General features: G+C 31.9%; 2 protein-coding genes across 3 annotated transcripts in view; one reads left to right on the top strand and one right to left on the bottom strand.

Annotated features, from left to right (window-relative positions):
- LOC129800976 (uncharacterized) overlaps positions 1–392 on the top strand; it is a 32,562-nt gene extending 32,170 nt beyond the window's left edge. The window contains exon 12 of the mRNA XM_055845756.1: positions 70–392. Coding sequence (XP_055701731.1) covers positions 70–228 — 159 coding nt within the window. The 3' untranslated portion in view covers positions 229–392. The remainder of the gene's footprint in view (positions 1–69) is intronic.
- On the bottom strand, positions 372–16,924 carry LOC129806292 (corticotropin-releasing factor-binding protein). 2 transcript variants are annotated; one of them, XM_055854767.1, is made up of 6 exons: positions 16,612–16,924; positions 9,110–9,179; positions 6,357–6,565; positions 6,066–6,297; positions 5,862–6,010; positions 372–627 (listed from the first exon to the last, which is right to left on the bottom strand). In XM_055854767.1, the coding sequence occupies exons 1-6, from the start codon at positions 16,660–16,662 to the stop codon at positions 382–384; spliced, it is 957 nt and encodes a 318-aa protein (XP_055710742.1). In that variant the 5' UTR covers positions 16,663–16,924; the 3' UTR covers positions 372–381. The 2 variants fall into 2 exon arrangements, with proteins under 2 accessions (XP_055710742.1, XP_055710749.1); XM_055854774.1 differs by having other exon boundaries at positions 6,360–6,565.
- Between the last annotated feature and the right edge of the window lie 430 nt (positions 16,925–17,354).

The raw sequence follows: 17,354 nt of genomic DNA, 5'->3' as shown, positions 1-17,354 counted from the left end.
TATTTTATTTCAAGATACTTCATTAAATATTAAGTGTATGTAATCGTTCTATCTGTTTCACATTTACAGTACTGGAAGAGAAAAGTTAAAAATTCCGATGCACTATTGAGTGAAGGATGCAATGAAGACTGCCTCATGGAAACACTATGTGATATTGTTTTTGTGGAGCATGGTGATAATGCAAAATGCGAGGAACTCTTGAAAATATTCTATAGTCCATCTAAATGATAGTTTATATCTCACAACATGAGAATAATCTCCTCACATGTTTTTTTTTCTACAACTTCAGGCTATTTTCCTTATACACAAAATTTTAATTATTATGTCAAGAGAAATTAAAGAAAATGGGATGATGTGGCGAATATGAGTTAAATAAAGAAATTAGCAGACAAGTGTTGCAATGTCTAGGTCATTTTCGGTGGCTGGTCGAATTGATATCAGAGCAATGTTGTTTGACCGTGCACTGGACTCTAGGCGAACCGATGTCACATCGCAGAATATTGCTTGCTCAGGACCAACCTTGTCTGTATGGCCACAAATTGAACTTGTCCTCTGCATACTGTAAGAGTCTAGTCCAGCAGATCCTCCAATGCTGAGTTGGTTAACTTCACTGCCTTTGGACGTGCACTAAATGTCGAAAGAACAAAGTTTTATTTATTAATTCAAATTAATATCATTGTTATCAATGTTCTGTAAATTTTTGTATCATTTATGCATATAAAGTAGAGTGATATAGTATAAAAAAATCTATTATTATCAATTTGTGAGGAAACTTAAATTAAAGTTTTAAAAAAGTTTAAAGGAAGTGCATGAATATTTGCAAAATCAATGAATAAGCAAAAATATCGACAATGCGAAATTTTCTGAATGAAAACTTTTTCATTTACTAACTTTTAGATTTTTCTAAACTTCAACTAAAACTTTTTCAGATTTGTAGTTTAAGTTGTTTAACAAATACCTTTCTTCAGCTTTGAATCAAATTCAAAAACTTTTCTTTGATTTTTATTTTTTACTCATTCTTAAATTTGTTCGTCTTTTCCTCTATTCTTGTTTAAATTTTATTAAATCTTACACATAGGGGAAATCGGGGCACCACCTAATAGCGGATAGAATCGAACACTGTGATTTTTTAATTAGATATTAGATTTCAGAGGACGAGACCTGTATGAAATCATGAATACTTCTAGTCCTTACACTGAGAGGAATCCGAAAAAGTTAAAATAAGATTCCGGAAGTGTGAATTTTACCCTGCATTATTGATCCGAAATCGATGTAAATATTATGCTTTTTAGGTATATTAGGGGTTAAAGTTACCCTTTTTCATGTTAATTTTACCCTTAAAAAGGTGTAAAATTAACATTAAAAAATGTTGATATACAGTTTGACTTCGACAGAGTCAACTAATTATTTCCAGGCCTGTTGACTCCATTGGATTCGGAGACTCTATCGGAGTTCGAAAAATATCAATTAAAATGTGAAATTTTGATATAAAGGGGTATTGTTTTATGTTTGTACTAGATAATTCATAAATTTAACACACTAATTCACTTACTAAACCCATAAATTCTACACCCCTTGGTCCAAAAAAATCATAGTTTGGGCAAAAGTTGAAGATTAAGGAATGATTTTACAGAATGCTTTTATTATTACTAAGTATCTTAAGTGAAAATTACTATCCATGTGACAATATTGAAGTCAATCCACGATGCTAAGATAAGGAAATGCTGTCTTAAAGATTTCCTTTTTCACTTTTTTAGAAGAGCTCCGGTAGATATTTAATTGTTGAAAATTTTGACGCAATTAACGTTATTAATTAGAATTTATTTTAAACTTTGATTGTATGAAAGAAGAGATTGATAGTTGTTCTTTTCGTTATGACATAACTATGGCTCTAAACTTTACAAAAAGAGCAATAAAACCAATTTTTCTTATTTTCTTCTTGTTCTGAAAAATGGGCGCTAAATGGTTAGAGATTATCTATTTGGAGTTTTCAGATGATCCCCTAATAAGTCAACCCGGGAATTATTATTATGACCCTCATTTCTCCCCTAGCCCTCCCCTTCACCACTAAAATAGTTTTTTTGTGATTACTGGAAAACACCTTATACGGGATCATAGGGCTTAATCAAAAAATCTTATGACAAGAGAGAAAAAATAAGAGAACTTTCAATCGGTCAAAACGCTTAAAATCACGAAAATATGATTTTGTCGAAATTTAATTACATGGTTAATATACGAATTTTATCATAATATTGTTTTTCTTGTGTTAAAAACGTTATATTGATACACCAAAACACTGATTTTAATTTCGAAAAAGTCGTACAATATTATTAGTTCAATAATAATGAAAAAGTTGACTTTATCGGAGTCAATTTGGGTCCAGGTTGACTCTATCGGAGTCCGTAGAGTAAAAAAATAGATGTTGACTCTATTGGGGATTGACTCTATCGGGAGTTGACTCTGTCAAGGTCCCACTGTATTTTTACACCTAAAAAGTGTTAAAGTCACGGGGAAAAAAAGTTAATCGCACCCCCTTTTTTCTCAGTGTTGTAGTCGTGTATCATGGGGTTAGTGGAGAGAGCCGAAACTCTTGTGAAAAAACCGTTAAATCTACCACTAACTACCTAGTCAGTGGCCCAATCTCACAGAAACTTCCACTACACTGCCTAGTCTCACAGAAGCTTTCCACCTGTGTGAACTGGTTTCCACATGTAGCACAGCTAGTCGACATATAGGGCACAGGAAATTATAGTGAGAAAACAAGATCCTTATTTACTGTCAAGTTAAATAAGGGAATTTTTTTTATGGTAGTGTTGCATACTCGGGGAGGCAACCAAAATCCTGAAAGCCAAAATCCCGAATGTTCAAAATCCTGAAAGGGACGAAATTACATGGAGAATAATGAGTAAAATAATTGCCCAATACACAGAAAATTTCCTTTTGCCTCCAGCAAGCGCGAGTGCAATCGTGGAAGTAGTATAACACTTTTAAGAATTCGGGATTTTGGCTTTCGGGATTTTGGCCCAGTCGGAATTTTCCATTTCGAGATTTCGGCATTCGGAATTTTGTCTTTCGGAATTTTCCATTTCGGGATTTTGGCATTCGGGATTTTGACCGGGACCCCTGCATACTATATTAGGGATGCTTGTCCACTGAAGAAATAGTTATCATAATATAAGTAGTTTAGAAATAATATTCGGTTTCGGTACTACCTCATGTTCAGTAGTGTTCCAGTTTCCTGTAACATTCAAACCATATTACTACCAGTATGAGTGCTTTCAAGTAACATTAAAATGAGGAAAATTATATAGTAAAATTGTAAAATAAACTTTAAGGTCGTTTATTTAAGACGATCAGCACCCTTAATAAAAGCAATAACAATTAATTCAAAAAATTGATTAGTTTTTATTAGTTTAAAGATCCCTACTGCGGGACGATTTTAGAAAAAAATGAATTAGATTTTGACGAAGCGTAATTTTAAACGTTGAATTCCAAAACGGATTTGAAGAATTATTATAAGTACCGTCGTTGCGGGTGACTTTGCACTCGGGGGGTGACTTTGCACTCTGCTGTCCGTAAGACTTTCATAAATTCTAGAACTTATTAATGGTCTTCGCCGATCCGGTCTAACATGTCAAAGTATATAGGGATATGTTATGTACCAAGTAAGGTACAGTGATCCCCAAAAGGATTCTTGTAGTTTCAGTAACAGTCAATGAAATGCTAATATAGGTATTTTGTCAAGAAACGACTCCGTGAAAAAGTTATCTGAAGGTGCAATTCCAAAATCGATTTCAGAGTAGTAAATTGCCCAAATCCAATCTAAATTTATCTGGCTAGAATAATCCACTTCGATTTCGTTGATTATTTTTATTAAAATATTCTTTTTCCGTATTATCTTCCTAAGAACGCATGATTTATGTTACAAAATTGCATATAATGGTCTTTCTAAAGCTTTATTATAGAAGTATTTGGCTAAAAATTATCCAATTTTGTGGGAACTTAAGATAAAATGACCGAGATCTACAAGATGGTATGGTCGCCATCTTGATTTGACGTTTCTGTCCGCCATTTTGAATAACTGTCAAAACAAAAGTCTCATCCAATTGAGCTGAAATTTTAGTATGTTGTAGCTGATGTCAAGGCCTTTTCAGAACATATGTAAAATCCGACCTAGGTCAAGTGGTTGTCTGGATATAGGGTCTCAAAGTTCAAAATTTTGACATTTTCATGAATACAGAACTACAGGGAGCTTCTTTTATCAAAACTATCACAAAAAAGACAGCGCTATCGTTAGGCGATGAGATCTAACAAACAAACAAAAAGAAAAATAATGTTTTTGTTTATAACAGCACATTATTTGAGAATCTTAAAAACTGTTATGGCAAAGATTGAAAATAAAAAAAAAATTATTAAATGCACTTTTCGTTTATTTTTTTTTAATTATGTTAAAGTAAATAAATGTATAAAATTAAAGACTCAACAATTTTTAACGGTTACTGATGCATTTCGTTAAGGTTTCAAATATTGAAGATTAAAAAATAAAGACCGCCAAAATATGAATATATCAAAATTTTAAACTTTAAGCCTCTGTATCTAGGTAAATACTTGACGTAGACTAGAACATAGATACGTTTTTAAAAGGTCTTGACATCAGCTACAACATACTAAAATTTCAACCCCATCGGACCAGTTTTAGGGTTTGACAGTTATTCAAAATGGCGGACAGAAACGTCAAATCAAGATGGCGACCACGTCATATTGTAGATCTCGTGCTTCTTACCCTTAGATGTGAAGATCTTCATTGTCGTTTATTATCAGAAATTGTTGATTTTTTAAAATTTATTAAAAAGTGCAAAGTCACCCGCACCTTATCCCAAGTGCAAGCCTTTTTTATGATTTTTTTTAACATAGTAAAATTTTATAAAATTAATGTTAGTGGCACAAAATCCATTCATTAACAACTGAATACAAATAATTTTATCCATTCACCCCCCTCCTTTCACTTTAACTATCTACTTTTAGAGGGTAAAGTTGAAAAACAGCGAAAAAACGTGCAAAGTCACCCGCAACGACGGTATAGAAATTACTAAGATTTTTACACACAAAGGTCATTTTGTTTGAATTTTTTTAACAGAATCTTATTGTTATTTAACAAGATCGAAAAATAAATAATATAATAATTTAAATAAAATTTATTGCTTTATAACGCATATTTGGTACAACTAATATTTAAACATTTGAAATTATGTGTAGAAAATTTCCGAAATAGTTTAATTACCCAGAATGAAATTTATAGAAACAAAATGCATTTTTTACGGATTTAGGATAGAAGTTAATCTTGAAATCGATCTTATACTTCTTCAGAACTCGAGTTTGAATTTCTTAATGCCTTTAATGCTAGCACAAACTACTTTTGAATATACCTTCATTCCAACCTTTGTCAAGTACCCTTCTTCACAGATCTAAAAATTTTGAGATGGATAAGTCACCTCTCCAACAATATTTCAGTAAATTAGCTTTTAATTTGTCTTTAAAATTCCAACATTCTAACGGAAATTACCAAGATTCCTCTCTTTAAAAATTCAGTTCAAGAAGTTCAAAATCATAAAGTACTTGAAATACTCATCTCAAACGTATTTTGAACTCGAATTTACTATGAAGTTAAAATATCATAACTTTAGAGCTTCAACCGCTTCAAATTGTGAAGTATTAAATGTTTCATATTCATCAAAAATAGTCAAAAAATGTTTTTTTTATTTAATGGTTATTTTGGATATTTATCTTTGCAATTTTAATGAAAATGAAACACTTATCAGTTAGCATTTTCATTAGGTTAAATACTTCGGTTTAAGCTATACCTCATTTGAAATTGACGAAGTCCGTCCAACTTTCAGTCCTAAAATTGAAACTACGGCAGGAAACAGAGCGGTAATAGTGCAATTGGGAGAAAACTCGGAACTCTGAAGCCGATAGAATGGTGCTAGTCCTTCAGCCATGATGTGACAAGCTGCCAAAATCATCACATTAATATGATGCCCAAATAAATGTTTTAAATGTCTTACGTTTAGGATGAGTTCTAAATCGTACGTTGACATGAAAAGACCCTCGGAATGGTATCCGATATTGAAGTAGTGCTGCATTTTGACTAGATCTGTATATTTTGGGTGCAATGTGGTAGTTGGGGAACCAATTGAGATTTTCATTGCAGAATTCTTTTACACGATCTTTGATGTCCAAGTGGTGATCGTGAATGCCCGGGAAGTACTGTCCATTGAGCTCCCAACCGTCGACAAACTGAAGAGAAACAAATAATAGGGATTTTTACTTTGAAAGGGGCTCCTCATCTATCTTACTGCCATTAGAGCGCCAGATTCGCAGGGGATGTTGCTGAATTTGACGGAAAGTTCGATTAATTGTTCAGGTGCTGCAATCACATAGAGGCCGCACACTTCCATTGGTGAGGATCTCTTTGAATTTTTCTCGCCAATCTGATGAATTGTGGGTGGTTCTGGTTCTTTTCGGTACACAAAGTCACCCTCTTCTGATGTGACGTGCATACAATCTGACAAAATTAATTTTAAACATTAACCCAACATGACCTTTTTAACCTTTATCAAATTGACCGTAGTTTGAAATTATTCTTTAGAACTCAAACGGTCTATTGGGTACTTTATCATAAAATGCTGGTTTCAATGGCATAATTTATGCTACTAAACCAAGTCCATCATTATTCCTCCCAATTTGAATATATTGATTGTACTTCAGTCATTTTTTTCTATTGCAGAATATTTACATTGGACCTGTAGCTTGGGAAATAATTGAATATTTATCTAACTCACAACGTCATTATTCATGAGAAAGACTTGAAAAACACTCATTGAATCGATTATCCTGTCAACCCTATGCGTTTATAAGAACAATGTGTATTTTGTCGAGAAATTTTTATGCTCGAACTGAGAAGAATGACCATTGGATAGGAACGACAATCCCCAAGAAGTATTTTTACTTCTGAGCTTTTAGTTGTAGAAGTTATTTTGGGGCTCATAAATGTGCAATGCCATCAACAAGTGGTTAATTATAGAATTATGGCATCTTTAAGAATCGACACTGCAAGTACAGTCATTATAAGAAATGAGGGCGGGATATCAGTGGGAGTCTTTTCTCATTTAGTGGGACATGTTTTATTTCCCAACATCAAAATGTAAGTAATTAATTCTTCGATAATGTGTCTCGATGTAATATCATAAAAATAAAATTTGCACCTAATGGAATGGACACAAGGGACAAATGTCCTTAAATTTCTATTCCTAGCAAATTGTTTGTTTATCATTAAATTTTGCAGACTCTCATATAAATAGTTAAAGATTATAAATAAGCTCGTTTAAGCTGATATGAACTGTGATTCTTTCATTGCGGCTTCGGTTTGTGTAGGGTAATTTTCGAAAAAAAAAATTAACGATTGTTTGTACGTTAGCTAACCTACAACTTTGCCAACTTTCTAGATATATTGAATTTTCTGGAAATATTAATAGAGCACGATAAGGTAAAGTACCCTGTAGTCGGCCGGTTTCTCAACTCGGCCAGTGCGACTATTTATTCAATTTACTTAAATTTGTTATAATATGGTCTTACCGATTTAACATTATAAGGTGTATTATATTATATATAACGTAAATCAGTGAAAATTTCATAGAAATTGACTATAAAACTTTAAAAAATTGGTTAAATAATTCAACTGGCCGAGTTGAGGAACCGGCCGACTAGAGGGTACTTTACCTTACTAAGTTTATGTTTTAAGTTTAATATTTCTAGTTTATATCTAGTTTTTCTTCGTATTTTACAAGTTTTAACCAATTGTTCTACAAATATGACTTTATAAAAAGTTGCGAGGGAGCAAAAGATGCAAAACACTATAAAAAGAATTAAAATTAATACAGGGGTTTTGACAATTATGATAAGAAAACGAAATAGGATTACTGTATGAAATTTCAGCCAGCTTGTAATTTCGGCTACTTCCTTTTTGTCCCAAGTTACCATAAATTTTTAGTTTTTGCATAAGATTATGCAAAAAACAAAAAATGTCGCTGAGACGAACAAAAGATGTGAAAAAGATTTTGGTAAGGTTTTGAAAGGGCAAGGAACTATGATATAAATATCTATGATAAATATAGGGGGAAGTGGGGCACTAATTCAATATTGAAGGTCAAAGTTCAACCACTTTGGAAGGCTCATTTTCCAACCGATTTAGTTAAATTTGGATTTTTTGGAAAGGTACTGCAATGTTGAACCCGGCTGCATCGGTCTTCATTGGTAATAAACCGGTTAAGTACCGATTTTTGAATAATTTTACATCCCTAATAATTGATATTCCCTAAGTGAAGTTTTTTCGATTTTTCTCAAAATTGGCCCAAGCTTTTTCAATGATTTTTGGATATGTTTTAGAGCTGGTTCTGGCATACATTTCGCCCAAACATACCTATGGCCGGAAAATTCGCCATTTTGAATTATTGAAGGTCAAAGGTCAAATACTTTGGAAGGCTCATTTTTCTTTTTGGTTAAATTTGGATTTTTTAGAAAAGTATTGCAAATTAGAACCCGGCTGCATCGGTCTTCATCGGTAATGAATCGGTTACGTACCGATTTTTTGATTTTGAAATGCTTTTGTGATTTAGTAGATCAGTTATTCCAAAAGATTATGCAAAAAGCCAATTCATGGTGAGCTCTATCTCGTGAGTTCGAGCGTTCCGCAAAATCTGGGACGCTTTGCCATCTCTTTTTTTTTATATTTCTAAAAGTACATGTTTTTTTTTAGATAGTTTGAATTTGTTCTTCAGTAAAATTGTAAAGCAGTATTCCTACAAAAATATATTGATTAGGATCCTCTCAGATCTTCTAAGGTTTCACAGAAAGCTCATGAAATATTTGTTTGAAACATTTTGGCCTATTTGAATCAGAATTGTTCAAAATGAGTACCCTAGTGTGTATATCATATCAGCTTTATCAGAGCCGATTGACCAAACCATATCATTACAATAGCTGGCATTTTGAAAGAATCACAGTATAATAAAAGTCTGCAAACAAGGATGAACAGATGAGAAAGAGTTACCTGTAATTGTCTGTATTGTTCGCTGGTGTTCTTTTCCAATCTCAAAGGGATTTCTAACTGCTGACCATGCCTAAAAATACAAAATGAGTAAATATATAAGAGTTTTATAATTAATGTTGCAGGAACTTCCTGTTTGTGGTGTATTCTTAATGATACAATTAATTCATGAACTCTCGAGGTAAATCCAATTTTATTTTACATTCTGAGAATGGCAGCAGTAAATAACCCGAAAGGGCTTTAATAACTTTGGTATCGTTTGAGTATTAAAGTATGAGATTCTTCCGAAAAATGGAGATAATGTTGCGAAATCAGATAACTTTCAAGAAGTGGGTGGATGAAATTACACCACCGCACCGCAGAGTTAATTGAGCCTGTGTCTTATTTGTTAGAAATCTATAAAGTACCATAATTGTTTTTTGTCAACATTAGAGGATTAAAGGCTGTGCAAATCTGGTAGGATGGAAAATTCATAAAGATGCGGGGATTAGTTGAAAACTCTGACAGAGATGCTAGATGCTAGTGATGAATTTATTATTCATGAAGTATTTCGCCACAATGGATGATTACATTAACTCGTAAACTTAAAGCACTTAATAGGGATACATTATATGAAGTACCATGATGATAAAAATATATAGGGGGAGGCTTTGAACTTTCGCATACAAAAATGATGTTCAAGTTCAGTGATTTTTTCTGACTACCATGCAAACTGTATGGATTCTCCAACTATGCCAAAAAAATGTCTTACTTATAAGGTTTATAATCCCACCAAGCAAAATTCCAGGAAATCCTTAGATTTTCCTCCAGAGGAAAATGAAAATTTAATGGCGATTTATCCGATAGATGAATCAAGTTTCTATTATCGCACACGATTCACGCCATCATTGAACACCCCATTTTCACCGTAAATTTTGCACCGGACACTAAAAGTTGCACATCATTGTTTAAAGGGAACTCTAATCTACTTGATTAAACCATTTTTATATAGAATAAAACATTTTAATATCACTTTTTTGGAACTTTTCTGAGAGATGTTTTATTGACATTAAAAACCATTTTTTTGATTGGTTCTACGAGAATTTCACTCCCGAAACGGTTAAATCTGATGAATACTTTCTTAAAAAGTCCAAATATCACCAAATTTACACGAATCAATAAGTTTTTAAAGCTAAAAATTGACTAAAACTCTGCAAGCGAGAAGACCACACAAGATTCCACCATTCCTCCACGGAGCCGGATATGCACAAAAACGTTTGAATGCGCATCATTGAAGATTTCTCTGTTCCTGCAGCTGCAGGAATCGGGATTTAGCACAGATATTGAGCTTCAGCAGGTGAACAAGCTAAAATTTTCACAAAACAGCTTCTCACGGACAATTTCTTTTCTTTGTCATGCAAAACAACACAATAGTGAGGTTATGTCAAAGATTGTCAAAAAACCAGTTGTAAACTGTATGAGCTTATTGCAGATGTGATTCTTTCATTGCACATTCAGTTTGTGCAAGCTTGAAAAATATTTTTATATCAAAGAAATGCAAAATTGCTTAATAATTACTCAACTGCAGCCTATTTGAGTCAAATTACTTCTTGTTTATCAACATTACGATTTTTAAGTTTTCCTTTTTAGTGGTGGATCAAATCGGTAGATTACAATAGATGTGAATATGAGGGATCGTATCTAAAATGAAGTTTCCTGGAAAATATCTGAAAGAAGCAGTCTTCTATGTGCGATCGATGAATCTGAGTCAAGTTTGTGAATTTTGTTCCACCCACAAAAAGTGCCTGTTCAGCCTAAAAGATTTTTACATAAATCTGATTCCTAATAACCCTTCTACCCTTTGTGATAGTAGTTTTTCAGAAAAGTGATATTAATTCTGCACAATCGTATGAAATATTGCACAGCAAAATTACAGTTTTGGACCTGTTTTTATTTTTTGTTTCCTGAAACTAGGAAAAAAGGATTAGACTCTCAATTTTTTCAGGAAAGATGGGATTTAAGGTTAGCTATTACAATATATAGCCATATGTGAGATTCATAAAGGAATATGGGAGAAATATGAAGTGTCTGAAGGTAGCGTATGTGCGAACGATCAAAGCCTCCCCCTAAATATCATCAAAGGCATATGCAGATTCAAAATTTATAGTCACATTTTGAGATATTTAAGCTCATTATGAAATAATTTACAAGTATATTCAGATGAATTTTGAAATATTTCCAATTGGCGCAACATGAGGAAAACTTGAGGAAAGTTTATGCGTTAGATATTTGCTATCAATATATTTAATGCAAGTATGATTGAACCATTCTATACCACTCAAGTATAACATCAATAAATAAACACTGAAAACTGTGAGGACCTACAAAAGTAATTTTCCATCGAATACAAAGAAGCTTATTGACTCACTTAAAGGAAAGTTTGAATTATATCATTGCATTTGTAACTTCTACTTAAACAAAATTTCTCAAAATAATTTTCATTTTAGAATTCCTCAAACGAAACTCCAATTTCAAACTTTTCGGTAACCATCTTTAAATAAGATTGGTTTTTATATAAGTCAAACTTTATCTCAATATCACAATTTAATATAAGTTTGAATTTTGTGTCAAGTAATACTATAAATGTTTGAAACAAAATCTTTCTTTTTTCATTTTCATAATTATTAAGAATAAAATGAACACAATTGATTAATGAAATTAAGAATAAAGGCATATTTTTAAGCAATAATCTGCACAAGCAGACAAGTCCGTTTTCTATTGTGATTATTAAAATTGCATTTTAGTAACATAATATAATAATTATTAAGAAATAAACCCCTTAACTTCAGTATCAAATCAACTATGAACTATCAAATAAACTGTGATCCATAAGTGAGAGATACAATTGAAACTTTAGGTAATTAACTGCAGTAAATAAAGTGTTGGATACACTTATGACATAAGACGAGGGACGGCTTAACGTAATTTTAATCGAAATAATGATTAGATAAAATTTCCATCAGCTTTTGACTAAGATGTCTCTCGACTTAAGCCTAGAAGCGGCTTAGTTAGTGGAAAACTAATTTGTTAAGAGAAAATTCAGTTAAGTCATAACATTTTGATTATAATTACGTTAAGCCTTCTCTCAGCTGAAGTCATAAGTTTGTCCAGTACATAACGCTAGAACGCCAGAGTGAAGAATTTTCTAAAAGAAAATAAAATCACTATAGGTAATATGTCGATCCCATTTTATGAAAGAGATTTTAAGGACACTATAGGGTTAGAAAACTGACAAATTGTGGAAATTTAGCAAAAACGATAATTCTTTTCGTTTGGGAAGAAAAATTTTAATTCGTGGCCGATCTCTCTCATCTGAAGATTATCACTCTATCATTTTGCTGCTCTAACTCCACACCACAGAGAGAGTAGTATATTACAATCCCTCGATTTTGAGTCATATATATATTTTGACTCCTTACCCCCCAATAATGGGTTGTAGAATGGTAGAATTTTGGAAATCGGAAGCTTCGAGTTTTTAATGTCACGCTGTTTGTCCATTTGTCCGTCTGTCCGACCAGTTACCACATCTAGAAGTTAGAGATAAAGACTTGGGATCTTCGGGGGACCCCCATAAGTCTAACCGGTCTAACCTCATTTTCTCCCACCCCTCCTCTTTTCATTCAAAATTATTTTTTTATTGTTCGAAAACTCATTCTGAGATTTTTTTTTCATTTTTGGATATATTTCGGGCATCGTCTAGGTCGATATTTCGTCCACATACGAATATACCCTCGAGTCACTCCTAAAAAACGGGTTTTCAAGATCAAATGTTAAAAAGGCTCTAGAGCACATATTTCTTAACCAGGGTCATGTTTGGGTTCATTGAAAAGGTGTTGGAATTTCTGGCAATTCTGACTCGCTTCTAATCAATTGGTTACGAACCGTTTACCGATAAATAATTTTTGTCCGAAAATCAATTTTATTATTCGTCAGCTATTTTGAGGGATTTTTTGAGTGATTTATATCTAGAATAAGAATGATAATTTACATTAAATTCAATCCACAGCTTTCAATTAGGGTAAGTGTGCCAAATTTCGGCATAGTTGCATGCAAGCGTCAAAGTATCAAGTTTGAAATGTAATATTTTTAATTCAAATTGATTTTTTTTATTCTTTCTTCTGAAAGAGTGTTTCTTGGAACCTTGTAAGGAGTTTATCGTCTTTATTTACTCTAAAATCACTCTTAATACATTTTAAAATGAATAAAAATATAGACATAACTTTGGTGTCCTATTTCGGCCACCTTCATTCTCATAGTTTCTTGCCCTTCGGGAATTCTTCCAATATCTTTTTCACGTCATCTCGTTTGTCGAAGCCACATTTTTTGTTATTCTTTTGCATTGTATAATCTGTAGAGTATGTAAAATCTAAAAGTTCATGGAAATTCGAGGAACAGAAAAGGTGGCCGAAATTGCAAGCTGGCCGGAACTTAGCACACTTACCCTATGTACAATATTTTTCATACCAAAAGAGGCAAATGGATATAATTTTTTAAAAAATTAATTTGTTTTATGGATGAAATTTCTATATCGCTACATAAATTATGATGAGTTTTTTTAATTTCTTAGTCTGATTTTTAATTAAAATATTGTCTAAATCATTAACAAAATGTAACGAAAAAGACTGCATCTAGTACTCAAAAGTTTCAAATGTTTAACAAAAAATGGATTTGATAGTTTTTTCTTTAGTTTTTATATAAATTGTAAATCGGGGAAAGTGAGTCACCTTTTGATATAAGTTTTTTCTTGTATTTTTCAATGAAACTTAGCCTCATTATGATATAATTTTGCTCCACAAACGCATTTTAAAGTTAAATTACATCATGATAAGACTTAGTTTTATTAAAAAGAAAAAATAGTAGAAAAGCCATATTTCAAAGGTCTGTTAATGCAAAGGTACTCGACTTTCCCTTATTTATGATTTCGGTTATAATTAATTCTTTAATCAGTGGAAATTGAAGAATAAAGATAGAAATTCTTTAAAATAGTAGTCGTATTCCAACTTCAAAAATTCAGATAATCCTTAAATTCTACGAGTATTAAGTCTCAAAACTAAAGATTTCTTATTCCAAATTGAAGGCTTGTGACCCTTATTAGATTACAATATTACCTAAAAATTTCAGGATTTAAATATTAAAAGTATTTCACAAAAGAGTTAAAAATTTAAAAACAACCTTGGAAAATCAATCATTAGGGTAACTGTAGCAAATTTTGGCCAGTTTGCAATTTCGGCCACTTCGTTTGTTCCTCAAATTTCCAAGAATTTTTAGTTCTTGCATATTATAGAGATTATACAATTTAAACAAAAACAAAAGAAAACGTTCGATACGACGAACGAGATGATGTGAAAAATACTGTAAGAATTCGGAAAGAGCAAGGAACTATGAGAATCAAGGTGGTCGAGTTGAAATATTACCCAAAGCTATGTCTATATTTTTATTCATTTTAAAATATGTTAAGAATAATTTTAGAGAAAAAAAGACGATAAATTATCTACAAGGATCCAAGCTACACTCTTTAAAAAGAAATAACAAAAAAATTCAATTTGTATCGAAAATATTACATTTCAAACTTAAGACTTTGGCGTTTGCATGCAACTATGCAGAAATTTGGTACAATTACCCTAACTTTATATATTTAGTTATTGCGAAGATTGTGAAGCTTTACTAAAAAACTCAAATATTTTACAGATATTTTAAAATTTATTTTTTAATTATTTATTTATATTTTATAGATCATTTTTTTTTTTGTAAATCTTTGTAAGACAAATTGGTTGCTTATTATATTATTTATACAAATTGCAGTAAATGAGTGCGTCAAAAATATTTTATAGATATTTTAAAATTTCAGATATTTATCGAAAAATATGATACAGCTTTTAAAATGTAAAGTAGGGAGTGAACATGTACACTGTGCAAGTGGTTAGGTGTCTTCAATGAAATGTAAAAATCTTGTTAGAGAGTCCTTTAAGGATCTCAAATCTGAAATCCGTTCATCTGGGCCACGTCTACATTTGTTTCTATCTGCATTTTAATTTTTTTTATTTTTTTTCCAAAATTCAACATTTTTTATCTGCGGTTCTATTTATCCCATGTTAACTTTAATGAGCGTAAAACCTTAAGAACTTGTGTCGGGACTTATTGACACTATACTCTTTACCATTTGGAATACGAAATTTCAACACTTATCCTTATCGAAAAACTCAGATTAATGCAAAAACGTTATTTTACTTAAATTTTATTGGATGCATTAAATAAAATTCAACATTTAACAAAAGCGTCAATAGGGGTTCTCTGTCGAAGAGGTGTTCTTCGACCCTATTTAAGTTTCAAAATTTATCTGAAAATGAAGGGTTAGACATTGTAAAATGAAGGTTATTGTTCAAAAGAAAATGCAAATTTTATGAAAGAATTGAGTTAACTAGATGTATTAGAAGTGTTCAGTTCAAAGAATTTAATTCTTATTGATTCTAAATTTTAATATGAATGAATGACCCAAGGCACTTTCTTTAGTAGCAACATTGTACAGGTATAAAACAAAAGGATGAAAATGTCTGGTACTCAATTAGTTTAACAAGAATTCTTTCATTAGTTTTTCTATTCGGTAAAATCCTAGTCATAAAAGATTTATTAAAAAAAGACTTATTTCCTCAACTAAGTAAATGTTCTTTCTTTCTTATGTCTTTATAACTCTATTAAATTACATGGCAATGTGAGCTTGAAAGCTTTTTCAAGTATAGTACAATAACTTTTATATTATAATATCGTAATTAGTGCTACAATTCTCTTTGAAAAGTTCACAGCGTACAATGTAATTCATTAAGATGTTCTTTAATGAAATTGTAATACTTCATTTTCTTCCTCTAATTTGAATTAAGCAGGACAATATTATTCATTTTGTGGACGTCATAATTAATATGATCAAGACTAATGTCTCAACCTTCTACTCGAGAAGAATTATGACATAATAATATCTTTTCGCTATATTTTTCTGGAGGCACAAGCTGCTTCTGCTTTTTTCCGGATTTTTTTTTTATATATCCTTATATCCAATTTCGGATAAAGTGTCTGAGAAAAAAACATGTTAGCCCCAAGAACTAATTAGATTTAGTTGGAAAAAAAATTCACTGAATGGAATGCCTTAGCAATTTTTCTCAAACATGAGGCAAAATAATGAAACACATGTAGTGGTTTTTGGGAAGATGATGTCTCCTGTTTACTTCTAGTGTTACCACTTGAATTTAATGATAAGAAAATACCACAAAATATCCTCTGCAAAGTGGATCCCGTGAAAAAATATCACAGTCAATTTATCATGATTTCTCGTGGTTTTCTTGAAAAAATGCCACCATCTCAGAACGTAAGCCAAAAGATTACGCTTTTTTTCTTATTAAAATAAATTGATGCTATTCACTAAAAGTCAGACGACGACGTTGGGAGAAAAGTATCAATTAACATATCCTTCTTACCTTCACCCCAAAAAATATAACAGATATTGTAAATACCACAACAACTTTCATTTTTTAACTTTCAACTCAGAACAGGGAATAAATCAAAATGAATGGCCCGCACAAATTCACTTTATTGGGAAATTTCACTTAAATTGTGATTTTTTTTAATGTGAATATTTTCTAATAATTCATTGTCACTGTAAGAACTTTCAGTCAGGACAATTTCCTCTGTGATTGATGCCGTAAAAATAATTCAGGATCTGTCTCTACCACCGTGAAGGCAATGCGTTAATGTTGCCTTTTTCCTCGCGAAAGCGCAAATGGCAAAATCGACAAGAGGTCTTCCTTTTATACCCCAGCACAGGATACTCCTCTTCAGCCATCGAGGGGTGATGATGCTTCTTCCTTGAGCCAAGGGGAAGAGACGCGTCACATCTATCGGTGAGAGAAGTTTGTCCTCAATGGTCAGGCAGGGAAGCATATTTCTCACAAAACACAATAAACGTGTATACACGAAAACTTTGGAAAGGACAACAAAAAAAAAGAAAAAGAGATTATGTAAAAGTTAAACATTTTCTTGCGTCATTTGAAACTTTTATTGGCAATGAATGGAAGTAATTATTTCAGGATTTCCGCATATTGGAAATTCTGTCGTTGGTATTATGCTGAAATGTATGCGGGTTGGATCCAAAGAAATTCCCTCACACAACATTCAATTGCTTACCACTCAAGATACATGGATGATTAAAAGGATTAAAAAC

The sequence above is a fragment of the Phlebotomus papatasi genome, chromosome 1, assembly GCF_024763615.1.
Source record: "Phlebotomus papatasi isolate M1 chromosome 1, Ppap_2.1, whole genome shotgun sequence".
Classification (NCBI taxonomy): Eukaryota; Metazoa; Arthropoda; class Insecta; order Diptera; family Psychodidae; genus Phlebotomus; species Phlebotomus papatasi.
Note: the sequence above shows the minus strand (reverse complement) of the source record. Positions and strands in the feature narration are given on the sequence as shown.

Bases quoted from the DNA above. Each gene is read 5' to 3' on its own strand.
- LOC129806292 (XM_055854767.1), bottom strand. From the start codon at position 16,662: ATGAAAGTTGTTGTGGTATTTACAATATCTGTTATATTTTTTGGGGTG. The intron at 9,180-16,611 runs GTAAGAAGGATA...TTGTATTTTTAG, and splicing joins TTATATTTTTTGGGGTGAAG to GCATGGTCAGCAGTTAGAAA. The intron at 6,298-6,356 runs GTAAGATAGATG...GTTTCTCTTCAG, and splicing joins AATCTGGCGCTCTAATGGCA to TTTGTCGACGGTTGGGAGCT.